Source organism: Oryza sativa, chromosome 3 (genome assembly GCF_034140825.1).
Source record: "Oryza sativa Japonica Group chromosome 3, ASM3414082v1".
NCBI classification, from domain to species: Eukaryota; Viridiplantae; Streptophyta; class Magnoliopsida; order Poales; family Poaceae; genus Oryza; species Oryza sativa.
Window position 1 is genome coordinate 23,091,706 of NC_089037.1, and position 27,601 is coordinate 23,119,306.

At 45.1% G+C, this 27,601-nt stretch overlaps 3 protein-coding genes and 2 long non-coding RNA genes across 6 annotated transcripts; all 5 read right to left on the reverse strand.

Annotated features, from left to right (window-relative positions):
* Positions 1-893: 893 nt before the first annotated feature.
* LOC4333379 (pentatricopeptide repeat-containing protein At3g53700, chloroplastic) lies at positions 894-5,870 on the reverse strand. Its single transcript, XM_015776254.3, has 2 exons — positions 5,774-5,870; positions 894-5,685 (listed from the first exon to the last, which is right to left on the reverse strand). The coding sequence occupies exon 2, from the start codon at positions 5,575-5,577 to the stop codon at positions 3,349-3,351; it is 2,229 nt and encodes a 742-aa protein (XP_015631740.1). The 5' UTR covers positions 5,578-5,685; positions 5,774-5,870; the 3' UTR covers positions 894-3,348.
* A 4,340-nt stretch (positions 5,871-10,210) lies between these two features.
* LOC4333380 (uncharacterized) lies at positions 10,211-13,751 on the reverse strand. The gene has a single exon (XM_015773884.3). It carries the CDS (start codon positions 11,628-11,630, stop codon positions 10,227-10,229), a length of 1,404 nt encoding a protein of 467 aa, XP_015629370.1. The 5' UTR covers positions 11,631-13,751; the 3' UTR covers positions 10,211-10,226.
* Positions 13,752-18,045: 4,294 nt separating this feature from the next.
* LOC136355908 (uncharacterized) lies at positions 18,046-18,497 on the reverse strand. Its single transcript, XR_010740472.1, has 2 exons — positions 18,367-18,497; positions 18,046-18,206 (listed from the first exon to the last, which is right to left on the reverse strand). It is a non-coding gene; the product is annotated as an uncharacterized lncRNA (long non-coding RNA).
* Positions 18,498-19,310: 813 nt separating this feature from the next.
* LOC9266967 (uncharacterized) lies at positions 19,311-20,943 on the reverse strand. Of its 2 annotated transcripts, none has more exons than XR_010740471.1 (2): positions 20,404-20,943; positions 19,311-19,652 (listed from the first exon to the last, which is right to left on the reverse strand). It is a non-coding gene; the product is annotated as an uncharacterized lncRNA (long non-coding RNA). The 2 variants fall into 2 exon arrangements; XR_010740470.1 differs by having other exon boundaries at positions 19,311-19,655.
* A 1,285-nt stretch (positions 20,944-22,228) lies between these two features.
* On the reverse strand, positions 22,229-26,184 carry LOC4333381 (isoaspartyl peptidase/L-asparaginase 1). Its single transcript, XM_015773171.3, has 4 exons — positions 25,971-26,184; positions 25,629-25,862; positions 23,757-23,843; positions 22,229-22,904 (listed from the first exon to the last, which is right to left on the reverse strand). The coding sequence occupies exons 1-4, from the start codon at positions 26,130-26,132 to the stop codon at positions 22,434-22,436; spliced, it is 954 nt and encodes a 317-aa protein (XP_015628657.1). The 5' UTR covers positions 26,133-26,184; the 3' UTR covers positions 22,229-22,433.
* Positions 26,185-27,601: the final 1,417 nt, after the last annotated feature.

Sequence of the window (27,601 nt, forward strand, 5' to 3'; positions counted from 1 at the left end):
AAAAATTATAGAATAAAATCAATAGTTGCACAAATTTATATCCAAAATTGCACAAATTTGTAGTTGAAGTTGCACATGATTGAAAATGGTAACTTCGATGATTGGGGAGTGCAATTTGCATGTAAGGGTTCATTATTAGTCCCTGACTTCTAAAATCAAGACGACTTCCACCTGCAGCAGTCTCTCGCAAGACAGAACTAACACCAAAACAGAGTTTTTTTTTTGTTTGAATAACTAAGGCAGAGTATGGAAAAAAAATAGACTGAAGTATAACTCAGATTTCAAGATGTCGTTTATCGGGTAGCAACTATCTAGCAAATGTGTTGACAGAAAAATGAGTTGGTAAATAAATTAAAATTATGTTTAGCTTTCTTCAGTGGAATCAGCATCAGAATTCCCCATGTCTTCGCATACATCATTCGACGTGTAGTTGCCATCTGAATTCTGAATCTACCAAATCTCTTTGTTATGCTGAAAATGACAAAAGTAATGTATACATCTGTAGAAGTGTCCCCTTGAACAAAATATTAACCATTCCACCTCCCCAAAATAACAAATACACTTCAAAATCACCAAGAATATAGGAGTACTGTCCGTGTAGTTCGTATTCAAGAAACCAAAAACCGCATGCCTGATAAATTTCGACAAAATCAGCAATGAAGCAAAATCCATGTAATCTTGCTTTCTCACCATCCAATAAACCAAAACTCACAAAATAATTTGATTAGCAATAAGCAAAAACCCATAGAATCCCCTTGCAAATGTACAGAATGTCGATCCAATCAACCAGAACTTATCCAAATTCAGTAAGAACTCGCAAAAACAAAAAAAAAAGGGGCAACCTAAAATGATTTACAAAATGCATCATCTACATGCAAAACAAAAACAAAATCACCACCCTTAAATCTGCCAGGAGATCAAAATCGTCTTTGCACGCGGAACCCAAAAAAACTGCATGTTTGGATAATTCGTCAAAATCAGAATCAACAAAATATATATGTTTCTCAGATGAAAAGTGCAGAGCCGTGCTGCCCAGAGGAACTGATGGCATTGATGCTCTTGCACATCGATTACGACTCCAGACTCTAAGCCTCTACTAGCTCCTCTTTCGTGTCTTCACTTGCCACAGTACCACCAAAACTACCAAACCAACAGCACACATCAAGCACCAAAGGATCTTCGATCTAGCAGTAACCTGAAGATATACCACTCGATGTGTGCCACCAAGCTTGCCTCCCTGGCACACAGTTTCCCTCACGCATGCATCTTCGATAATCAAGGCCACCGCCGCCACCATCGACAAGCCTTCCTCGCTTGTTTCGCAATGGGATTATTCTGCTCTCTTCCCCCCAAACACCTCCTTCTCAACCCGTCCAATCAGCCAAAAAAAAAAAGTAGCAGATGCACATAGATGACGACTCATATACCTGAGAAATTGGTGAACGCTGGCTCGTAGACGCCGCCGGTCGCCGGAGTTCGTCTCAGATCCACGGGGAGGAAGTCTGCAGCAAATGTGGAGAGGGGAGCATCTTGATTTACAAGAGGCAGTTGGTGGAAAAAACAACATATGCTACTAGGGGAGCATCCATGGCCCATGGGTTAACGGGTCTGGTGAAGCAGCCTGTAACCAAATGTGCCTCCACTGCGTGCACAGATCTTGAAGCAGAATCTACTGCCAACAAAATCGACTGATGGATTAGAAAAAACTGCAGGTGACTGTAAAATAGCAAAGCTGAAACAAATTTGAGTCCAACTGAAGGATGTTTGTGTGCCATTGTATAGCACTGTATGGAAAAAAAATGGTTGAATTAAGTAGCATTCACGGCAAATTATCTGTTGTACACCTACCAATTGCATCAGAGTGTGTTCTACTACCAATTGAAGCTGCTGGTGTTGTGGTCAGAATAACATAAACTAAAATAAAACACTGGCTAATGTGTTAGTGTATTCAGATTTTGGTTTTCTGAACATCCAACCAACCCCTGTAACAAAGCAAATACCTTCCTAATACTCTACACCCAAAAAAAAATCCAGAAAACAATAGATCAAGAGTTTATTGGATTGCAGTAGTTTATCAGATTGCAGGAATCTGAACAGGACATGTAAATACCTATTCCAGATCCACCTTCCTTCATATTCTGCACAAGAAATTCAGACAAAAAACTTTAGAACATTGATGTTCAGATCTTTCTAGTTCCAGATTTCATATCAGTATAGGTAATGGCCCTTTCCCAAATCACCAAGAAAGACTTCTCCAGAAAATTATATCACTTTCTAGACTCGATTTAGTCAAATTTACTCATCACTATAAAACAGAATTGTTATCTATTACTAGGTACCATCTACCAAAATTAGGACACCACATAGCTAGAATTTTCCTTCAACTTGACACATGTAGCATTTTTAGAACACAAGATGCATATAAATCTTTGTTGGAATAGGAACAAGTTAGTAGAGCAAATCCAAATCAACATGATCCATCAAATACTATACATATACTAGGTCAATAAGTGAAGCATGGTAATTTCTGACATTGATTAAAAAATATGTGGATTGGAATTTAAACAAAACTAACATTTATTTTCATGAGAACATGCATGTTTTAATATTTCAGATTTCTAAACATGCTCTGTGCTAACAAATAAATTATCATCTTTAACAAATGAAAATTGTAAAAAACTAAAGTATATGACTAAAATAAGAACTTCAAATGCCAGCCTGACCAAATATAGATGAAATTTTCAGAAAACCAAATATGTGTCTGAATTAAGAATTTGTAGTACCTAACCAAAGGAAGATCAGCCAGATCAAAACTAATTCATATTTTAGAAGGTTACAAAACTAATAGAACTATTTTAGGAGGTTACAAAACTAATTAAGTTGAACATATTAGTGAACATTTTAGAGTACTAGGATATACTCAGAAGATATTTCTTCTATGGGACAACATCTCATAGAACGAAGGGTTGGGATCTAACTGTACATGATAGCCTTAGGTTCGACCATATGCAATGAAGATGAATCAGGCTTTTATTAGGGAATAGAAAATGAATCAGATTTGATCAAAATAAGCGGATGGGATCTGCAGCCACTGTTCGTTAAGGCGCTAGGTACTAATCTGGCAGCAGACAGCACCTAGCACCTAGATTCTGTTCCAATAAGCTAAGTTTCTGCACCAAGATGAGCTTCTTCATGCTCTGACTTCATCCCTACCGAGGAATGAACACAATCACCTATTATAATCAATTTAAGACTTTCATTCCCCTAAGCAACCAGCAAAAATTCCATCCACTCTTTGAGATTTCCCTAATACTATTCAAGTAATTTGTCCCAGTTATGTATTCTGCTTCATCGGTAACTCCATTGAGGGTTGTTGATCTCCAGGAAACGGCCAAAGGTTGCTAATGCATCATAAAATTTGCGGATCTTGAGATATCCCCTTATTGCAGAAACATCAGACTCTCTGAGGTCGACCTTTTCCATGATTATTTCAATGGCTCTAATGAAGTAATCATCCATACCCAGGTTTAATAGACCTTCAGCTAGCATACGGAAGGATGAGAACTCTGGTATGAACCCCTTATCAACCATCTCCAACATGAAATCAAAAGCTTCTTTAATAGGCCCTCCACCACGACAGAGCCCACGAAAAACAATCTTATATGTCAAAGCATCAGGAGGCTCACCAACCTCTGCCATCTCCCTGAAAAGACTCAGGGCATCTCTGATATTATTCCGTCTGAAGAGAGACTGGAGCACAGGATTGTAAGCTTTTGGAGTAGGCCTCATCCCTTTTATCCGCATACCTCTGAGTACCTTCAAAGCAACCTGTGTCCTACCAGCCTTGCATAGACCGTTAATCAGAGTACCGTACGTAACAACATCCACTTCAAATCCATTTGCAGTCATAGTTTCTAAAATATCCGCAGCCTTTTTTATGTCACCTTGCTTGCAATAATGAGTTAGAATAGAATTGTAAGTGATATTGTTAGGTTGCAACCCTTCACTTATCATTTGATTAATAAGCTCAAAAGCATCATCAATCTTTTTGTCCTTGCACAAACCATCGATGAGAGTATTGAATGTGATTGCATTCCTCGAAATGCCTTGCAGATCCATTTGATCAAAAACTTCTTCTGCTTCTTCTATTCTCATTTTCTTGCATAACCCGTCAATTATAGTGTTATATGTAATTGTACTTCGAGGACAACCAGTGGACTCCATATCTTTTAACAAATCCAATGCTTTACCAAGCTTCCCAAGTGAGCAAAGATTGTCAATCAAAGTATTGTATGTTACTTCATCCGGGGTGCATCCACTGTTCTTCATCTCTTCAAACAATCGAAGTGCAAGATGAGGATCGCCTACTTTGCAGAGCGCGTTAATCAGAATATTGAAAGTATAAACATCTGGAGAGACTCCCTTCACTGTAACCTGACGTGCAAGGTCCAAGGCTTCCTCAAGTCGATTCCCCGTGCATAAGGCAGCAATGAGAGTGTTGAATGTGGTAATGTCAGGCAAACAACCCCGATCCACCATCTGATTCAGAATTCCTTTTGCCTCTTCAAGCTGTCCATTTTTACAAAGGCAATTCACAACGATATTGTAGGTGAAAACATCAGGATCATGGCCCTCCTGAACCATCACATCCATGACTTTGAGGGCATGGCCGACATGATCATTTTGGCAGAGACCATTAACAAAAGTGTTATATGTGATCTGGTCAGGCTCAAACCCATCGGCAATCTCCTGCTGTATATACCCAAGAGCATCCTCCACCCTCCCTAGCTTGCAGTACCCATTAATCAAAACATTAACCGTCACCTTCGTCGCCGAGCACCCCATTTCCAACATCCTGGCTTTGACCCTCAGTGCAGCCTCGATGCTCCCCTCCTCGACAAATCCTTGCATCAGGGTGGTAAACGTCGTCTCGTCAGGCGCCACGCCTCTGCTAGACATTTCCTCGAGCATGAGAACTGCAGTCCTGACCTGATGTGCTCGGCACAACGCCTTCATCAGTGTGTTGAATGTGACAACATCAGGCTTGATTCCCCTAGCACCCATCTCCGAGTACACTGATTCAAGGAGTTTCATTTTGCTCCCCTCCACAAGAACATTGAGAAGGTGATTGTACACCACGGTGTCTGCCTGAATGCCAAACAATGGTTGGAGTTGATTCAGAATCAGGTCGACGGCATCGTCGAACAGCTGCTGCCCCTCGTAGCTGTCCAAGAAGGAGTGGACTACGCCCAATTTCACCTGGTGCCCCTCCCGCCGCATCTCCGCGACGAGCACCTTCATGAGGTCGAGGGCCCCGACCGCGCCGAGCTTGCGGATGATCTCCTCGTAGACCTCGGGGCCGGGCGCGAAGTCGTCCCGCGCCAGCGCCGCGTTGAGCATCCGGAGCGCCGCGTCGGGGTCCGGCTGCTCGCGCAGGGCGGTGAGGAGCTGCTCCTGGCCAGCCGCCCGGAGAGGGCCGTGCCGGGAGGCGCGCCACCTCGGCCGAAGCGGCCCTACTCCGACATGGCACGGGCACGGCGGCGGCGGCGCCCGAGGGGCGGCGCAAACGCGGGGCATTGGGGTTCAGTTCAGCTCAGCTCAGCTACCTGAAAATCCAGCGGAGCCCTCGGGTGGTCGCTCCTTTCTGCGTCAACCCGCCGGCGATGTCGTCGTCCCCGCCTCAGCCTGCGCCATGTCCGGGTCGTCAGGTCGTGGGCAACTGGGCAGAGGAGCAGCTAAAGTAAAGTACAGGTGGGGAAGAGAGCGCATGCACAGGGAGAGGGAGGAAGTGGCCGCAGGACCCGGCGGCGGAGCGACAACTTTGCGGGCGTGCGGCGGCGTGTTCTCCGTGAAGGCAGGCAGAGGGGAACAGGAGGAAGGGATAAGGCAACAGTTTAGTTTTTTTAAGGATAAGTCAGTCCGCCTTTTAGTGGTGTTTTGGGAATCACTCCTTCACTCTTTCCCAAACACCACCTTACTACCATTGTGGATAATACTAGAATATGACTATGGTACTTTAGTTTTTTCGGTTAATACAGGATAATTTATTCAATTGGTCATTCTCAACGGATGTTGTACAGAATGGTTCTTTCTTCAACGCACCAAAATTTGTTGAGTTTCCAACATCCGCTAGAAAGCTTATGCATATTTCTACCTATCTTCAAGGTTTGCCAGACGAAAAACCTCCATTGCTTGTCAAAACACATGGTAAGTAAATTATGGAAGCCTTGAGATGCATCATGCCATGGAATAACTTTGTAGTTTGATAAAAAAAAACAACTAAATGTATTAATAAAGAGGTGAGTTCTGAAACTGAATAGCAGCTAAATGTTTTTTTGCAGCAGGGTGACTGATTAGGGGTTGGTAGAGAGAGAGGAGGTGGAGGGGTGGCGCAGGAGTGGATATGTAACTTTAGAGGGAGACTTGCATCGCGACGATGATGGAGATCATGACCGGGGGAGTGGACTGCATCGCAGCGGCGAATCAGTGGGGACAACAAGACCTTCGCGAGGGAGGGAGAAGGCAGCGGCGTTTTCGGAGTCCGCCGCGCGGAGCCCTCCCTACGCTAGCGATGGTTCGACGGAGGTGGTGGCAGCGGGGGACTGGACGGCATGGGGGAACGGGCAACGACGCGGGCACCTCCCAGCGTTGGCGACGGAGACGGTGGCAGCAGGGGACTGGACGGCGTGGGGAACGGGTGACGACGCGGGCACCTCCCAGCGCTGGCGACGGCGATGGTGAATGCCCTCCCCACGCCAGCAGAAGGAGACGAGCGCGTCGTCGGTTGGATCGGGAACCGGAGTCCTCCCTGCACCAGCAGCGGTTTGACGGAGGCGGTGGCGGCAGGGGACTGGACGGCGTGGGGAATGGGGCAGGGGGAGCGACGGAGACGAGCACGTCGGCGGTTGGTGATGGGGGTGATGTAGGAGGAGGAGGAGCACGATGCAGTGATGGGGCAGATGCGTAGGAGGGGAGCGCGTGGGATCTCACGATCGTACGATTAGTATTACGCGTGTCTGACAGGGTTGAAATCACCGTCACCACTACGGTTTTTTTAAGTAGTAGTATAGATATAGATATGAGCTAACAGTGTGGTGACAAAACTAAGTACTTTTAGCTTACAAAACAAAACAAAAAAAAAACAAAACGATAAAATAATGCAGCTCATGAATATTACACACAAAACGAACAAGAGTGTGCTTTTAGTACTCTGTGTTCTTACCCTAAGTTTCCCAACTCATCTCCCTCGTTTTTCGCGCGCACGCTTTTCAAACTGCTAAACGGTGTGTTTTTTATAAAAGGTTTCTATACAAAAGTTGCTTTAAAAAATCGTATTGATCCTTTTTTTTAAAAAAAAATAGCTTAATCACGTGCTAATGGATCGTTCGTTTTTCTTACGCACTGTTCCGGTTGGGAACATGCTCCAGCGAAGACAGCTAATCCAGCAATCAACCGTCGAGCTAACCAACAAAGCAACCATTGGGCAAAATACCAAAACTACGAATGGGACACACAACCTTTTTGTTGCAACTTTTTTGAAAAAAAAAACACAAAAATGTTACATAACTATATCAATTAAATTTGGTGACCAAAACAAAGAGAATAGTGAAAGGAGAAAATCACAAACAATGCATTCTAATAAAACAAGGTTAGTAGGCTTGCTAACAAACTACACAAAAACTAAGTATAATTAGTAGGTTAATCAGTAGGAGGTACTGTCCATTTACACAAAACTAAGTACAATTGGTATCAAACAAAACTGTCTTATTAGTATCTTCATTGCTAACAAAACTGACAAAACTAGTTACTCTTCACCAACTACCTACAAAGCCATAAATTAGAACTGACGACCATTCTTCACAACTTTGTTTCTATATTATGATTAATAAAAATGGAAAACTATAAGATAAAAATTCAGAGAAGATGTCAGGACCTATAAAATTTAGAGAAGCTGAAATGTGGGCTATATATTCTGCAAACCATGAGATGCAAGCTGTGCAAACAATTGCAGATTGCAAGAAGGCAAATCATAAAAGAAAATATAATCATATAAAGATACAAAGACAAAACTAGTTAAGTAGTGTTTGTAGGAGAGACAAATATATCCATGTAAATTTACAAAATTAAATGCTATTAATCTCCATTGAACAAAACTGAATTGAAGTGAATTCAAGTGAAATGCTATTATGCTAAACAACCAAAACTGAAGATTATTTATTATTGTGTTAAAAATTGAACAAAAGTAAGCCATCTTCAGAAGTAAACGAAACATACAGAACTAGCTTTATCTGTATGATCTAGCATACATATGCATGAAAAATCAGGATCGATCGAGAGAGCCAGGGAGATCAGGTGTCATGGGCATCCCTTGATTAGCTGCTTGTATTCTTGTACTAAGGAGAAGCAGAGGAACTATGTATTCTTGCCGTGCTACATGCTGTGTGGAATCAAACAACAATAATACAATCTTTTTACTGACAGTTACCCAAAAATAAACAAATCAGTGAACAAATGGATCATTCCCTCAATTTGATCCTCTAAACCTAGGGAGACTAATCCCCATGGCTAATCCTCTAAAACCAACCAGACTAATCTCCAAAGGTAAAATTGCAAAACAAATTAGGTAGTGATTTTGCTCTAATAAAAGAAGTGTGAGATCAAGCTCTAATCACACAACCTCCCTATTTGCAAAACAAAGTGGAGACAAACCAGCAGCTCTATCGATAGATCACTTTCGTGTAGTGGCTAGCTGAATCTGAGGTAGACATTCCTCCCCCATTCGAAAAATATTTGCTCAAATAGAAACAGAATCATGTATATAATTATTTTAAACTTAAAAAATGGAATAATATGATATTTTAAAACAACTTTCATATAGGACTTTTTTGCAAAAAAGCACGCAGCTGTTGCCTAAGAGCGTGCTGATGCTGCTGAACAGCGAGCAGTAGCGATGTTTGAAGCAGCCAAACGATCCTTTGTCCCCTGCTTACCTACGGAGAAATATATTTTGCAACACAGTTTACTCGATGATTTAGCCATTTTTCATATTAGGTGTAAATGGATCCACAAAATGCGCTTCTAGTTGGTACTGCACTACAAGGAGTTCTGAAGTGTGACATTCAAGTTCATAGCGACGCAAGAAATAAATACATGAAAGTAAACATTTAGCACTTTGTAAACCACTAATTCAGAACACTCATCCCTGGTTCTTCCTCTTCCTGCATATATTGAGGATTCTCATACAAATTAGAAACGATCAGAGCAGTACCACAGATGGTTATGGTATCAATGATAAAATGGATTTGTACAAAACGTGAGTTGGATACGCTATGCAAATCTACAAAATCGATTCACCCATATCTTGAGTTATTTTGATAACGTTGGTGCTTACCAAGCACTACAGGGAACAAATATTATGATTATGATGCAGTATGAAGCTGTATCAATTATGCGGATACGTAGATTGAAATAGCTACATAATTAAAACATGTGAACCGATGATCACTTCGGTATTTCCAAATACTTGTACTGGTAGTGACATGGTAGTGATCACTTTTAACTAGGAATTGTGCCGTCTATAGGGCTTCTGATTTATTCTCCATTTAGATTGAAGCCAATTTGAATATTGAATATCCATTAGCAAGAAAGGGGTAGCATGTGAATCAGGGATTGAGCTTGGCTGCAGTACCATAATACATAGCTATGTGTATGCTTGTAAGAGCCACTATCACTGAATTAGCCCACGCACTGATGCTATAAGAATAAAACTGACATACTTCAATTCTACATGCTTAATTCCAGTGGACAATGCAAAGACACCAAACAAGGCTGGAATTCTCTTGTGGAACATCAAAGTGGCGTCCTAGTCCTAACACTGACACCACCAATAATGTAGAAACAACCTAAATTGCTTAATCATTTCAACAGGACACAATTGCTTTTACCATCAAAACCAACAGCATTTCTAGACCACAGTCGCCCTACCTAGCATCAAAAGCTGAGGCTCTAGCCTAATTAAATTGCAGATGCACACCCAGCAGGTAATTAATTAAGATGCAGGTGTATGTATACCATGTTTAGGCCTGGTTTAGTTCCCAATTTTTTCTTCAAACTTATAACTTTTCCATCACATCAAAACTTTCCTACACACACAAACTTTCAACTTTTCCGTCACATCATTCCAATTTCAATCAAACTTTCAATTTTGACGTGAACTAAACACACCCTTAGATTGAATTGAAGTACTTGGAAAACTCTGAGGGGAGGAAGGACTGGGGATAGCCCGACTTCGCCCTGACCATGTCGGCATCCTCACCGGAAAGGTCCTCCTCCCCGTTAACATATGGAACAACCGACAACACTATCTTGCTGGCTATGTCAATGGTCACCACCGACATCTTCCTGATCATGCGGTCGTAGTCGCAGGTGAGGAAGTGCATGACGCTCGGCGTGTCCATGCTCACGGTAGGGAACAGGAGAACCTCACGAGGCTCGAGCTCGGGGGCGCCCTCGAAGGACCGAAGAATCTCGTCGGACGCGATCGCGAAGTCTTTGCTCCAGCTCCACTCGTCATCAATGGCGGCCGCCCCTAACGTCGACCTCAGAGTGTGGCAGGTGATGGTGTAGCCTCCTCGTCCTTGTTCTAGGGAGCCCAGGAGCTTGCCGTCGTGCCGGCTGACGTCGGCGAACTTGAGGGCGGCGCCGCCGGTGGCGGCGGTGGTGACGGACACGCCGCGGTACACCTGGGAGAAATTGCGGCGAGATCGTCTGCCGGTAGGGATGATCGAGCTGTCCAGAGGAAACCGGAGGAAGGCGACTCTAGGGCTTGTCCGCAGCACGTCGCAGAGGAGCATGCCTCGGTCGTAGTCCACCCAGCAGAGGTGGTCTTGGAAGGCGATCACGGCGTCGGTGGTCCAGTAGAAGATGTCGCAGCGCTCCTCGTCGCCGTCGTACACGATCGGCAGCTCCATGATATCCCACGGCCGCCGGCCGCCGCCTCCATGATCTCCATCTTCTGCTTCATCTTCGTCTTTGGAGGAGGATATGGCCGAGCGGAGCACGCACAGCCTGGCTTTGACTCTGCCACTGGCGGTTCTGAGGACCTGCAGCTCGGCGACGGCGAACTCTTCGCCTCGGCACAGGATGCCGACGGACCGGAACTCCAACGGATACCGCATGGATAGGTCGTTGCCGTCGCCCTCATCATGGTAGGTACATGGGGGGAGGGCCTTGAGTAGCGGCGAGGGAACTGGGTGGTGGTCGACGTCGCCGTCGCCGGAGCCGGACGCGGTGAAGATGAAGTAGTCCTGCGGGCAAGCCGGGCCGGAGGGGGACTCGACGATGTAGCAGAAGCAGACGAGGACGAGGTTGCGGTGGGTGGCGACGAGGGGGCACGCCACCATCTCCTCCGGGTCCGGGCCCTGCGGCCACCGCACGTACAGGCGGGAGATCGCCGGAGGGTCGGCGATGCGGAAGGCGATGGTGAAGGGGGTCCCGTGGGATCCGGAACCGGATGCCCTCAGTACTGTAGCCCTGGTGTCGTCGTCCCTGCGGAAGACGAATCGCTCCAGCATCACCCAGTTGGGGAAGGAGGAGGCAGAGGCGGAGGCGGCGGCGGCGGACATCGCCATGGATCGGTAGAGATCCTGAGATGGATTGGGGAAGAATAAGTCTACTTTGACTCCCTAAACTATTGAATTTGATTCGTTTCTCTGGATTACAAAACCGGATATCTCGACCCCAAACTATTGAAATCGCTGCAATTTTACTCCCTCGGCGGTTTTAGAAGACTATTTTGCTGACGTGACACTTACATGGCGATGTTGACCTGGTCTTTGTTCAACGTGGCAGCAACGAGGCATTAGAATTAAAAAAACTATGTGGGACCCATTTGTCATTCACACAAAGAAAAATTGTGGGACCCATTTACATGTGGGGCCCACATATCATCCTCTCTCCTCTTCTTCCTCCTCCCTCTCTCTCACTTTTCTCTTTCTTTCTCTTTTTTCCCGTTGCTCTTCTCTTCGGCCGTTTGCAAGGAGCGGGAGTGGACCATCGGCAGCGGCCTCCTCACTTCGCCGTCCCTAGGCCTTGCATGTTCGCCAGCCGCATCAGCTGCTTCGCCTCCTTCGCTATCACCTCTACCTCACCATCCTTCCCGGCACCGTCGTAGGCTCCACAGCCGCTGGGAGCAAAGCATACCGGCACCGCTAGAGCTTCCCTAACACCGACACCGCCGTGACGAAGCGGACGCGGAGGCAGACACTGCGGTTGTGGTGGCAGCGTGGAGAAGGAAGCGGGAGAAGTGCCACATTGACATCGCCCGTTCTGTCTCTTTCTCTGCTTGAATCGCGTGAGCAAAAGCGGGGGGGGGGGGGGGAGGGGGTAGGTTGGGGAGATGATAAGGGACAGGGAGGCGGTCAAAGTGGGTAGCGGGGAGGCCGTCAAGGGAGATGGGGAGCAGAAGGGATTGCGGCGATGGTCGAGGGAGCGATGGGGTTGGTGGTGGTGTGCTTCACGGCGGTGACAGACTTCGTGGGTGAGTGGATGCACGGTCGGTGTAGTCACCTCGTCTTCGCCACTCCATCTTGAGGGTGAGCCATTGCTGCGCCTTGAGGCCGCCACTCCGTCTCAGGTGGAGCCCCCTCACGGATCCCTCTCCCCAGCCATCACTGCCAATTGACGATCCTTAAGTACCGAATTCAACCGTCAAAACCTGCATAAAAGCAAATGAAATAATATAAAATGGAACGCCAAAAGTGGCTATTACTAACCATTTCCGCAAGTCTTTGTGAATATTTGTATGCAGGTGAATTATGGACAAAAACCACCCACCATGTGATAAAATATACCTCCGGACAATCAGGACGCATTTACACGGATTGAAGAACCCATATGTCAATCAAAACCACTTAGAATTGAGCCCAGCCAAAGTACAATATGCTAGGGGCCCACCAGGTAGCCTCCCAGCCAAAAGGAGTGCCCAAGAGGTAGGCCAGAAGTTCGACAGAACTCCTAGCTCTGCTGAACCAACTTTGCACCCTCTTGTCATTTGCTTCCACGTGTACGCTCCTGATGACTCCCCGACGGCGGTTATGCGTGGTTCCGGGCTTAATCGACTTCCAAGCCGTCATTACAACACTGTAAAAGGAGAAGCTCTCACTCTCAAGCGCACACAACTCAAGTGTAGTACAACTCACTTTGATATTTAGGCTACTCTCTAGTAGAGTTAGAAATGGGAAGAGAGTGAGGGAAGCTCTGAAGGGAGTGCCCCAAAGTTTGGAGTTCTCTCCGGGGAGTTCGGAGGAGTGCCGGAGTGTCGGCACTCTCTCTGATCTTGTGTTATTTAATTAGTTTACTTAAGTATTCTTATCGGTGCGGGTTCGTCGCTTAGTGTCTAACTGAGTGCTCTAGTACTAACTTACTAAGATTTTGGATAAAGAAGGTAGTTCTTGGCCGAGGCTAGAGTAGTAATTGATAACGTAAACGTGATGTCTAGGTTAGAGGCTACCTTCATTTGTTGTGTGCTCCACGAAAAGTGAGGTAGGTGGCAGGTGGTGACATCCATGTCCGTCCGTTGCATCTCTCCACGTTATGATACATCATAGAGCTCAAGATCAGACTTAGCTTGGCAGACCAGGGGAGGGCCGGTGTCTGAAGCATTCGATAGAGTTTTACCTTTAACTTAGGTTAGCCAGTTGAATCCATAGAAATCCTCTCTATCCTAAGCCTACCATTCGATAGAGTTTTACCTTTAACTTAGGTTAGCCAGTTGAATCCATAGGAATCCTCTCTAGTTAGCCAGTTAAATCCATAGGAATCCTCTCTAGTTAGCCAGTTGAATCCATAGGAATCCTCTCTAGTTAGCCAGTTAAATCCATAGGAATCCTCTCTATCCTAAGCCTAGGTTAGCCAGTTGAATCCATAGGAATCCTCTCTAGTTAGCCAGTTAAATCCATAGGAATCCTCTCTATCCTAAGCCTACCATTCGATAGAGTTTTACTTTTAACTTAGGTTAGCCAGTTGAATCCATAGGAATCCTCTCTACCATTCGATAGACCATTCGATAGAGTTTTACCTTTAACTTAGGTTAGCCAGTTGAATCCATAGGAATCATCCCTACCATTCGATAGAGTTTTACCTTTAACTTAGGTTAGCCAGTTGAATCCATAGGAATCTAGGTTAGCCAGTTGAATCCATAGGAATCCTCTCTATCTTAAGCCTAGTTGTTATTCTTGGTTGAATCCTGTTATTAGATATATACACATACCGATACCCTTGGAATATTCTAAGGGGAAGTATTGCAACGGTATCCATGCGCTGACGAATTTATCTGTGTGCGTAACAAATACTAACAAGCATTTCTGGTGCCGTTGCCGAGGAAAACCCCAACTAACCTTAACCTCATAGCAACTCATTGATAACAATCCGACCCAGGTAGGGTTGGCCGAGGCCCAATAACACCCCAACAGTTCTTTGGCACACCCACTCAGGGAAATGCCCAATCTCCCTAAAAGACTAGTCCAATAGGGGAAGGGTGGTGGCTCTCCCTTTTAAGGTGGCTTCCTCCTCCCAAGCTAAGCAATGTGGGATTATTCAGAGGCTCACACGGTCGCCGCCCGACTTTGGCGTCTTTGCCAGCGGGTAATAGTGAAGAATGTCCTCATCATTCACTTAAGGTTGCCCGGACCCCAACAGTTCTTTGGCACACCCACTCAGGGAAAGGCCCAATCTCCCTAAAAGACTAGTCCAATAGGGGAAGGGTGGCTCTCCCTTTTAAGGTGGCTTCCTCCTCCCAAGCTAAGTAAGGTGGGATTATTCAGAGACTCACACGGTCGCTGCCCGACTTTGACGTCTTTGCCAACGGGTAATAGTGGAGGATGTCCTCATCACTCATGATGTTGCAAACGATCTCACTACATTATGGCGACCGAATCGACCCAAAGATATATGTATCCAATGTCGAAGTGAAAAAAGCCACAAATTTCCTAGGAGAATGACTTCTCTCATGGCGAGAGACGTTCAAGGAGAAGGTAAAGACTATGTTAATCAACCCTCCTCTCCTAGCCAGTAAAGACTACGTTAATCAAACCTCTTCTCCTAGCCATCTCGTGATTGCTAGGGGAGAAGAAGCGTGAGGTGCTCACAAATACTTTATCAGAAACGAGGCATATGTGAGTAGGACATGAGAGTACTGCCATACCGTTATAAGGCCGCCACCATTGACAACACACATTCAGTGTAGTTTTCCCATTGCAATGCACGGGCACTTTGCTAGTCAAAGTAAAAGTAAGAGTAGAACTCATGAGTCCTACCAGGACAAAATCCCTCACGTTCCAAGGTTTTTATACTGTTTTATTTACAATTGTCCAAAATTGAGCTCTCTCTGCCTGTCAAAAAAACAGAAAAACTACTCAACCGTATCCCGTGGAAACATAATAAGTGGATAACGCTTCGATCTTATCCATTCCCCTTCACTCTCTGAGTCTTCGTCTTCCTTCTCCGCCTCTCCTATTTCACCCTCTTTTCCCCCCTCCCCCTCCTCCCTGTTGCAGAGAGCTTCTCTATACAGGCATGGCGGCAACAAAGCAAGCCCCCGAAAACGGATCCCTTCCCCCTCTTCCTCACTGCTAGATCTACCCTGAGTGCACGTTGACTACAAGGTCCTGTTGCCTCCTCCTCCGTCTCATGCTTTTGAGGGCACCCACTGGATCTAGCTCCCATGGAGGAAGGGGGCAACCAGCTAGGAGGGAGGCTATCGGGAAGGAAGCTGACCAGCGTGGACTTCTCGACCTCCTTTTTCTAGGCGCGTTGCCGATGGTGATGGAGGGGCAACCTACGAAGCTTCTAGATCTAGAGCTTTCATTGACGGCGACATGATCGTGAGCCATCATGATCATTGCCGGAGCGTGTGTAGGTACGTCGTGCTATGTATCGGGTCTGATACCTGGTAGGTACCATGGTTAGTACCCATGGTATCATGACTTACCCATAGATAGCAAACCTGATACCTGGTACCTGCGAGGTATCAAGTATCATGGCTGGTTGTGAGGTATCAAGTATCATGGTTGGCTGCAAGGTATCAAGTATCATGGCTGGTTGCGAGGTATCGGGTATCATGGCTGGCTACGAGGTATCAAGCACCACACGCCCTCTCTCCTCTTATCCCTCTCTCCTCTTATCCCTTCCCCTCGACTTGATCCTTGTGTCCTACTACTACTGCAACTTCACGGCTAGGGACTAGTCGACGTTTGAGATCGCAACTACGGTATTTTGCATAGTATGGGGATTGTTGGCTTGTCTTGGCGTGTGTTAGCTTGATCTGTTGTATGTCATGTCTTGATTTGTTGTTGTTGTTGTTGTTGTGTCATCTCTCCCCTAGGGAGTCTTGTATTTATACCAATAGATGTCCCCTTGTCCAAATAGAACTAGGAAGACCAATATGGATACAATCCAGGTAGTCCTTGTCGTTTCCATATAGAACTCTATTCATCCTTCCTTATCCGGATCTCCTTCTATATACGATGTATGATTCTCTATAAGACTTGGTACATAGTGGGTCCTGCCGAGCTTAGTCAACTACTATTAGGTATGTGGTATCCATAACCATGACAAATGTCACTCTCTACGTCGCCCTAAGTGTTGGTTCAAGACGTCAGGGGCGCGATACCAAGGAGGATATTGGAGGAAGAGGGCACTGCTGCTCTGGTTAGCTGCGGTGGCACTCCCTCGACGACCTAGGAGGATCCGGCTAGGGAAAGTAGCGAGGAATCGCGTGGACAGCAGGCGACACGGTTGAAAATATCTATTAATTTATCGGGTGTTTAATTATCCAGTGAAAAATCAGCATTATTTACAATTGTCCAAAATTAAACTCTCTATGCTGGTCTGCGCTAGCTGCCCTCCTAAAAAAAATCAGCATTATTTACAATTGTCCAAAAAATCAGCATCCGGCCACATAAAATCTGAATCGGCTTTCCGTAGGCTAAACCGGGAAACTACTTCTCCCTCCATAATCTTAAACGGAAACCCAATCCTTAATATAAAGTTGGACACATATTCTGAATAATAGTAAGTGTGCACGTGCAAGGCACGTTAAACATTCATGGTTTTACACTAAGAATTGAGTACACCCTATTTCAGCTAATATGAAGAAAAATAAAGATGGATGAGATTATTTATACTGTTTGGAAGGTGCTATATTATTATATCCCTCGTTTTTCTGGAAGGAATGGATCACAAGAAAAATATGTGTGAATGTATGGAAACCAAATAATAGAGAAAATTACAAAAAAAGAAAATATGGCATTGTCATCAACAGAGTTGTCCTCCAGCTTCAATTTAAAAGAAAATTGCAGCCCGATAAGAGGACGAATACTAAAAGCAACTTATTTTATAAAGTAGTATTTCATAGTATAGCAATAGTACCAAGCCAAGCTTTCATATTAAGGCCAAGGATTAAACCACATTTCAATTGGACACAGTATAAGCAAAGCGATTCAATCCATCCATTATATTATATCTTGAATGGGCAGTGGAAATCGAAGAGACATTCAGAATCGCCAACAATACACAACGCATCTAGCTGAAAATTTTGAAAACTTGGCTTACTTACAGTTCCGGATGACTAAGGCACTCCTTTTATCCAATTTATTCAGTTTAACCTGTTGCAGTAGTCAAACTAAAATTAAATTCAAATCAAACCTACAAATATTTATGAAATATCAGTAAAATCCAACTTCTAAAATATATCCAACTAAAAAACATAGTAAAAAGCACATCAATTTTAGAAATTGCTTTGGCATAGAAAGCTACCTGAATGTCAGTTTTTGTGGACGCAATATCAGAAAATGATGGGCAAATGATAAACCATTAGAAGACTGAATTTAGACTAAAAATAAAAAGTAAAACCTATTGTGACCAACCACAACTGCCATCTTAGTCTACCCGTTGGCATGGTCATCCCAAGGAACTCAAATAATAAGTGCTTGCATTATGACATGAACTTGACATTAAGCTTTGTCAAGAGATAGTTCCATGTGATTCCCTTGAAAACTTTAATATATTCAACTTGCTCCTAGCATTTAACTCAGTGAACATTTTGACATATATCCAATTTATCAATACATGAACTATTTTATAAGTATGGTCACTGCTTCAGAATTGTGGAGACAATTGCTGAGAAATCCATCCTCTCTGGCATTTAGCTGTGGAGTAGTTCGGTGATAAAAACATTAATAAATCAACATCCTATATATTTAGGCATCTGTAAATTATAAATTATAAGTAGTGCAATATATAAAATAACAAGTTTTTTTTTAAATTAGTACTACTTTCTTCTGGATGATATTGATCTGGAGCCCTTGCCTCGCTTGTAATCCATCTCCTAGAGTGGCCAGAAAGGAAGAGCCAAAGATGTGCAGTGGTCAGGTGCAGCAGCTTTGCTGCTCTCCCCTGCTGTCAACCATCCATATATACCAGGCCATTATTAGATTTACATGGGAAAAAATAATTAATCCAAACATATAACTTGGCCATAGCTGTATATGTATAACATATGTAACTTGTTTGTCTGCAAATTTAAATGGTAAAGTTTCACAATTTGTTGGAATTGAAAATTATATTTTGTATAGCTCACTTGACACTGATCATCCGTCAGTAATCAGCTCGTTTCAACCTGTTGTGGATGCTACATATTGTATCTCAGCTGAATTGAAATGCCTGACAGAGGCAATAAGATATATTGAGCTATTTCTATAGGAACTGCAGAAAGCACTGCTTTTTTATTCCCTAAAGAAACAGTACCCATTGTTTTCCTTTTGGAAACCTACATTGATATAATCAAATATAGAGAAATATGGAGCAATATAGTTTATTTTACTCCTATGGCAGTAGATGATTTGTGATCTTCAGCTTAGTCTTCAGGACTCACTGTATCAACATATTTTAGTAACAATATAAACCAAATTTAGTAAAATCTAAGTGATTGGTATATGAAGTCCAGAATTAAAAACATCTCCAAATCTAAGCCATCATACCAGTTTCATCTCAGAGTTAATAGGTGCAAAATCTAAACAATTAGAAAATTAGGTTGGACATATCGATAGAGATTAGTAAAATCTAAGCTAGTGCTACATGAAGCCCTGAACTGAACTAAAAAAAATCTCCGAACCTAAGTCATCCTGCCATGTTCATTTCAGAGTTAATAGGAACAAAAATCTGAAAAAAAAATAGAAAATTAGGTTGCACATATCAACAAATTAAGATTAGTAAAATCTAAGCGAGTGATATATGAAGTCGTGAACTAAAAATAGTCTCCAAACCTAGGCTATCCTGCCATCTTCATTTCTGAGTTAATAGATACATACATCCGAGCAAATAGAAAATTAGGTTGGAGAGGGTATTCAATTGAACCTAGCTTTTTAGCAGAAAATGAAAAGGAAAAGAAAAGTTATTTAATTGAAGATGTACTTGCAGCTCTGAAATTAAAAGATATTCAATTGAACCTGACTTTTAGCAGCAAAACAGAACCATCGCATCAAGTGCAAGTTGGGGAGCTGTTCAGAAGCAAAACGCCACAGTTGGAACACTTTGAATTCAGATGAATTTTACTGAATGGAGGCAAACATGTCATGCCAATCGGTCTGGCACTACTGCTGAATCCAAAAGAAATTAATTATTAACTGATCTATAAAACAGATCTTAGCAGCTGAGCAATTATACCTCTAAGTTTACGACTAAATGCTAATCAACTAAAAATCTGTGAGTGTTTCAGTTGCAACGGAGTAAATTAGTAACTGCAAGAACTGAACCTATGGCCAAATGTAGATTGCATACCAGTATTTGTGATTTGGGTTCCAGGTAATCAAATAGTCTACTTTGTCGATAATATAGTGGACACATACATTCAGAAAATAGGAACAACGCGATTTTTTTTAGTTTCAGTGTGAGAAAGAGAGCAGACCTATCAAGCCTCAACAATCATCAGATCATGGAGCGATTTTCTTTATTTCTTAGTAAAGCTTCCTTATGGACAATTTAAGTTCCTGAATATGCCAATCATGACTCATGAGCGGTGTGCCATTCTCAGAGCCAAGAACGAGATCGATGTCACAATATGTAGAACCAACTTTGCTGCAGTAAACTGAAGCAAAGCAAATGAGCACAGATGATATGACGATGCCTGGCAAGCTTTCTATGCTGCGATTCATCCCAGGGAGATGATCGGTACGGAAAACAACAGTTCTACCAAGGTCACTTCGCTATTCTCAGATAGTCAGATGTATTATCATTATTCACAAATCACAACAGCAGCAGGAATCAAGTCTGCCCTGCATTTGGGTTGGTTCCAGAACCGTGCGGTGATTGTTGAAGAAGAGGAAGGGGGAAGCAATGGATGAGTACCTGCTTGACCACCATCGTCGGCGAAGCGAAGAACGTGTAGCACGGCCTGCCCGCTGACCTGAACAGGATGGAGGAGCGGGAAGCCTCGCCGGCGGCCGTCCTGACAACCTTCTGCGGCGGCGGGGTGATCAGCTGAGGAGGGGGCGATGGGGTTGGAAGGGGCGGTTGGAGGAAGGGCGGCGTTCCAGTGGTGGCGGCGGACCCGGCGACGTGCGGTTGCCGCGGAGGACGTTGATGACGGCGGCTGCGGAGGGCTAGAAGGGAGGGGAGGCAGCAGGACGGATGTGAACCTCGCCGTTCCGGCGCCGGCACGGTGCAGCACCCGTCAGCAGGGGAAGGGGGGATGCGGGGCGGTGGGGGGCGGGCGCGTTACGCGCGTAGGAGGCGGCGGCGGCGATGCGGCCCGCTTCCTCGGCAACGACGACGGCTCCGGCGGGAGGCGGCGGCCACAGGCGATCCGAGGCAGCGGCGGGGTAGGGAAATCGGGAGCGCAGCCACGCGAGCGGAGCGGCGCCGGCGGGCGCGCAGGAGGCGAGCGGCGGGCGGCGCCGCGCAGGAGGATAGGTTTTCCCTTTTTTTTTTCGGCGGCGGTGGGTTCTTTTCTTTTTTTTTTCGCTAACCGCTGTTTACCACGTGGAATCGCTAATTGCATGAGTTGATCCAACTTTTAATATAAACCGTTGGATGAACAGATCTATGGGTCAGGAGAGAGAGGTGTTAGATGAACTGGTATTGGCATATATATATATATATATATATATATATATATATATATATATATATATATATATATATATATATATATATATATATATATATATATATATATATATAGAGGTTCATGTAAGTACTATTCTCTGTCCTCTGCTCATAGATTCCTGGGCCCAAGATATGCCCTCTTATAGATTCCATTATTTCTTTATGTCCCATTCAATTTACCTTTGGACCTTTGTAGATTTTCAGAAAATTTCTTTATTCATTATTCATGGATTTAATTTCCAATGTGAATTTGTGGGATGCTATTATTTTTTTTAACCATGGGCCTCGGTGCCTATCATTGTTTATATGTAGCAAAATTTGTTCTATGGCACTAAAACATAAATCTGAATATAGGCCCCCCTGTCACACTTTTTTTCGTGATATCTTTAGTGGAAGTCATATGTACACTGTTGTGATCATATTGTTTTTGTTTGAACCTGCAGTTTGGTGGCAATGATAAGATATGGTTTGCAGACCAGGGGCCTGGTATGCCGCAGCTTACGCGCTGCGAATACAGTTGTCTGAAGAATGTGCACATTACAGGGTACAAAGGGGCGAGATGCCAGATTGAGTTTCTTCTGCACATAGTGGAAAACGCCCCTACACTGGAGGCATTGACCGTAGACACAACTCAGGTACTATATGAAGATTATTATGGCGCCAGAATTGGCAGCAAGTTCTCCGAGTGTTTTGCTGTAGTTTCTAGGGATTTTCTCCGTAGAAAGCTCCCGACAAAGGTGAAGCTCCACGTCATGTAAGACTTGTTTAGGGCTGTAAAAAAAAAAAGCTGAGGCTCGTGAACTGCTCGAGCTGAAGCATCATCTCCTTTTCTCCGTGGAGCATCGCTAGCTCTGATCTGATTCCCATAGTCAGGGATCACGTTTCTGACGGAAAACGGTCGAAAACTATGAAATTTCAAGGTTTCGACGTGGGGTGAAAGTTGATTTCCAAATTTACTGGCTCATCATATCATTGTGCCAGACTGCTGGGTGCTCGTCTTTAGATGTATTTTTCCATATATTTTTTTTCCAAATTTGATGCGGTGGTTTACTGGGAGGAGGTAATGGAAACAAAAAATGATCTCATTGTTAACTTAATTGAATTTGGATATAAATTGAGCTGATTGTCTGACACACCAAGCCAAAAGCCATTGTATATAATGTCCTAAAACCAAATCAAACCGAAACATCATACAAATTACTACTAGCAGCACACAATGGAAATATAGCTTCTTTGCTTCAAATCGTCCAATGAAGATTGCTGAACGAAGATCAATTAGCACCATCAGCGTCGTCAGGCCAGATGGCCACCTCGTGGCGGCCGCCCTCCGTGGCGCACGCCCTGAACATGCCGGTGGTGTTGTACGCCATGGCCACCTCGCCGGCGGCCGACACGGCCACCAGCCCGACCTTGCCCGGCGGCACGCCGGCCACGACGCGCGCGGCGGCGTCCCCCAGGGAGAGGCCGGCCGGCGGGGCGTGCTCCAGCAGGGCCGCGACGTCGCGCGCCACCGTGTGCCGGATGATGGCCTCGCCCACGCCCGTGGCCGACACGGCGCACAGCGCGTTGGCGTACGTCCCGGCGCCGATCACCGGCGTGTCGCCGATCCTGCCGGCCATCTTGTTCACCAGCCCGCCGGTGGACGTCGCCGTCGCGAGGTTGCCGGCGGAGTCGATGGCCACGCAGCCCACCGTGCCGACCCGGCTGTTGTCGTCCTTGGGAATTGGTTGGGTGTAATCCACCTGGCAACAAGCAAGGAGGTTATACTAAAAGTCCTGCTCCCTCTGAAAATCCGATTTCATTTCAAATTTTCTCAATTTGAAATGAAATCAGATTTTGACCGTTAACATGTTGTTTTGTGATGATTTTATCGAAACAGCTCTAATCTTATAAAAATTATTGTTTTTCTGAATCAGGTACACTACTACTAGTATGTTTCTTATTTGACTCATCTTGAACAATAGCTTAACGAAATGGGTGAAGCTCCTATGTGCATTCTTAGAGTGATTAATTTGGACATAATCGTGCATATCCCGTACTGAGTGTATGGGGGAAAAAAATGCATGGTGCACAACAAAATCCGATTTCATTTCAATTTTTTCTCAAATTTATTTAGTCATTTCTGATGCACTTGGCAATATAAATTCAGACAAAGACATGGCAACAAAATGGTAACAGAGGAATAACTGCAAAATGTATGCTTATCGTGCTACATATACACATGTATGAACCACAGACTTGTCAGGGCCATGTGCATCGCTTAGAAATCTGAACAGGTTTGTGGGTGGGGGTGGGGGTGTAGGAATGTGATATCTAATCCAATCACCTTGTAGTAGCTAGGAAATGTGCTAAAACCAAAACTTAGCAACGAGCCAGACAAAACTGCGACAGTATGAACGGCAGATGCTTAATTATCTTCCTAAATATACATATGTATGAACCATAGATTTGTCAGGGCCATGTGCATCAGATATATTTCGAACTTTGAACAAGATTGGGGGAATATGATATCTAATCCAATCACCTACTCCGTAGTTAGGAAATGTACTAAACACCAAAACTTAGAAAACAGACAGACAAAACTGTGACAGTACCTGCACCCTGTTGGCTTCTTTTGCTTGTCTGAGCCTCTCTTTGTTTGCCTCCGTAATAAAGTGGCTTGGATCTTTAGTCTCCACTCCCTGACAAGTGACTAGTTATCACCATATAATCAAGTAAGGCATCTAAGCATAGTAAATTCTTATTCTTTTTTTAATAAAGAAAGTAATGCATAGTAAATTTCATTCTTTTTAAGATTATGGATAGAAATCCAGCGTCCAAATGGATATACTTAATTCCAGGTCTTAAAAAGTACTTCCTCCGTTTCACAATGTAAGTTATTCTAACATTTTCCACATTCATATTGATATTAATGAATCTAGACATATATACATTCATATTGATATTAATGAATCTAGATAAATATATATGTCTAGATTCATTAACATCAATATGAATGTGGGAAATGCTAGAATGACTTACATTGTGAAACGGAGGGAGTAGGTCTCAAAACTAAGGGAAAACAAAACTTAGCGTGTGTTTGGTTTTGGGACTAGGTAGGATGGGATGAAACCATTCCTGATTTTGGGGTTGGGATGATTCCATTTACGTGTTTGGTTTGTAGGATAGGACAATCCCAATTTTTTGTTTGGTTGAAGGGATGAGCTAGAGATGGGATGGGCGCCATTTGCTATCACCGTCAGCGAGAAAGAGGAGAGCGAGCGGAGGTGCGACGATGGCTGGCGGCGAGGAGGAGGAGCGGCGCAATATTGCGAGCAGGCGGACGAACAGAGGAGGAGCACGGACGGGCGAGCAGGGGTGCGGTTGGAGGAGCAGGCCGGCGGCGAGGAGGAGGAGCGGCGCAATATTGCGAGCAGGCGGACGAACAGAGGAGGAGCACGGACGGGCGAGCAGGGGTGCGGTTGGAGGAGCAGGCCGGCGGCGAGCAGGCAGAGGACGCGGATCCGCCTCCACCGCCCTTCCCACTACTAGATCCTCCGTCGCCGTTGCTGAGCCCCCCGCGGTCGCCGTCGCTGAGCCCCCACCGGTCACCGTCGTCCAGTCCCCCGCGGTCACCGAGCCGAGCCCTCCCACGGCCGTGGTCGCCGTCGCCGAGCCCACCGCGGCTGCCATCGCTGAGCCCGCTGCGGTCGCCGTCGACGTCGCTGAGCCCGCCGCGGCCACGGTCGCTGTCGTCGAGCCCACCGGTGTCTACCGCTGCTCCTGAGGGCGAGTAGGGCGAGCGCGCAGGCTGGCCTCGAGCTCGAGCGGGTCACGCCGTTCGCTCATCCCAACTGGGACGAGTTCGTCCGCCAGAATTTGCCGGATCGGTTGGTCCCGGATCTGAGAGGAATATTCCTCTCCAGGGACCAACCCATCCCACTCACCGCTCAACCAAACAACCTCAAAAGTGGGTTCGTCCCATCCCATCCTATTCCATCCTTGCAACCAAACGCACCCTTATAGAAGTTCTCCTAAGCTAAGTGGTGCACACAATACGTGTGATACTCAACTATTTCCATTCATGCAACACACACCTGAACTCATGTAGTGCCAGTTGTCTCTACTAATAAAATCAATCATACGTAGTAATCACGCCAATTGTATTCGATTCGGTCTAAGAAATGTGACGCAATCTTGGAGAAGAGGGTCTTCTTTCTACCATTTCCGAACAGATCATCAGAGCAAGGAACAAAACAGTGGAGTTGACCTGAATTTTATTGCTGATTTACCGATAGTATTAAAATAAAATTCAGAGAAAGAACTTTATTTTACGAGAAGATAATCAGAGCGAGAAATTAGCGATGAGCTAAAGATAATCAGAAATTATCTGAATCTTCATGGAGTGATACTGTAACTGTAATATTCGTGTGCAGTCTGCAGAAAGGCGAGGGGATGGTGGTGGGAGCAATGGTGATTTTATTGACCTGCTCCCTGGCGAAGGCCTCGGCGCCATCGAAGGCGAGGTAGATGTGCGGCGTCTTCTCCATGACGAGCCTGGCGAGGGAGACGGCGTTGACGACGGTGGAGAGTCCGGAGACGGCGCCGCAGCGCAAGGTGTTGCCGTCCATGACGGCGGCCTCCATCTCGACGGTGCCGTCGGCGGTGAGCACGGAGCCCACGCCGGCGTTGTAGTGCGGGCAGTTCTCCAGCTCCCTCACCTGCACACGCATAGATCGATCGATCGATCGATCGATCAGTTCTCCATACGTGTATGTATGATGGAGAAATTAATAAGGTGGGGGCAAGCAGAGGCAAACAGTACGCACGACGAGCTCGACGACGTCGAGGGCAGCGCGGCCGGAACGGAGCGCGGCGGTGGCGAGGTCGAGGCAGCGGCGGAGCGTGGCGAGGCGGGGCTCCCTGCGGTCGGGCGGCAGCGAGCGCGGGATGTCCCCGGCGCCGCCGTGCAGCGCGACCGCCCACCCCATGGATCTATCTATCGCCAGTCGTGCCCGCACTTGATAGATGGGAGGAGTGCGCGAAGCAACAGCGACAACTACTAGTACATATATATACCCTGGATCTCGCGCGCGCGCGCGGAAACGAAGAGAGAGAGAGAGAGGGACGACGCGGCGTCTCCCTCCCCCCTCCCGCGGTCAAAAACAAAGCAAAAGATATAAAATAGGGTGGATGATGATGGATGGGCAATGGCGTCAGGAGGTAAACGTACGTCGATCGCCAACTGCCGCCACTAGCGAAATGGCTAGGGCCCTCGCCGGCCGGTGATGGGTTTGTGGGCGGTGACGACGCCGGCGGGGGGCGTGATTGGTGGTGGGAATCAGGGCAAAAGATCCCACCAGAATCAGATCACGCCGTTGGATAGGGACGTGCCGAGCCGCTGCCCGCTGATACTCTAGTGAGGGAGGCTGCTGCTGATCGAGTCGAGCAGTTGGGTCCTCCCGGTGACGTATGGAGGTGGTGCCGTGGTGGGGTCCCTCCTTGAACAACGGGCCAGCTTTTCTCTCCGCGACTCCAACCTGGCCCCAGGAATCGGTAGCATCTCTTCAAAAACAATGCTCGATCAGCCGGTAATTGAACATATTTATCATTTAAACTACTTACTGCTGGCATTATACTACAATGAAAAAAGAAATTAGAAAAAAAAATTAAAAATAGCCAAAAACGGTACAGTTGAAAACGGTACCCCTATACGAAAACGGCATTCGGTCGATCGGGAATTTCCGTGACCGTTTTCATCCCTGCCTAGCACCACATCCAAATCCAAGGCCATCTTTCTCTAGAACCAACTTTAGGCCCATCTCACCAGTTCACCTCAAGCCAAACTATTTATACTCCATCTGTTTTCATACGCTACCATTAACTTTTACACGTACGTTTATAATTCATCTTATTTAAAAAAATGCTTATTTAAAATTTTAATAACAAAATAAATCATAACAAAATAATTTTTTAAATAAAATAAATGATCAACGTCTGTTTAAGAGTTAACGGTGTCATATATATTAAAAAACACCTTCTATACGTAAACTACAAATTTTTTCCCGATGGACTAAACTACGATATTGTATTAAGATTGGCCATATAGAGTTTACAATAATAATAATAATTTTTAGTGTACCATAAATATATTTTTTTCCAAAACATGGTTGATTATTATAAGAAAAAAAAAGATGATTGCAACCTACAGTTACAACAACAATATAAGTAAGACCTACCAATACAAGTACAATACAATACAAAAGAGGTATCTTAAAACTCCACAAGAGATATGGGGAGGCGAGTGCAGCTACAATGCTGACCGATTTGGAATTCAGCACGTGTAAGAGTATATGAACGAACATTGGGCGCCATCTTTGATCATTTGGTAGATTTGCAAGCCAGCGTCACCGAATAGGTTGGCAGATGATCCAATAATGGGTTCACGTCCTCTGCCTTT

Coding starts and splice junctions, on each gene's coding strand:
- LOC4333379 (XM_015776254.3), bottom strand. CDS start 5,577: ATGCCCCGCGTTTGCGCCGCCCCTCGGGCGCCGCCGCCGCCGTGCCCG.
- LOC4333381 (XM_015773171.3), bottom strand. CDS start 26,132: ATGGGGTGGGCGGTCGCGCTGCACGGCGGCGCCGGGGACATCCCGCGC. Junction 25,863..25,970: donor TCGACGTCGTCGAGCTCGTC/GTGCGTACTGTT, acceptor ATGCGTGTGCAG/GTGAGGGAGCTGGAGAACTG. Junction 23,844..25,628: donor AGGCCTTCGCCAGGGAGCAG/GTCAATAAAATC, acceptor GTCACTTGTCAG/GGAGTGGAGACTAAAGATCC.
- LOC4333380 (XM_015773884.3), bottom strand. CDS start 11,630: ATGGCGATGTCCGCCGCCGCCGCCTCCGCCTCTGCCTCCTCCTTCCCC.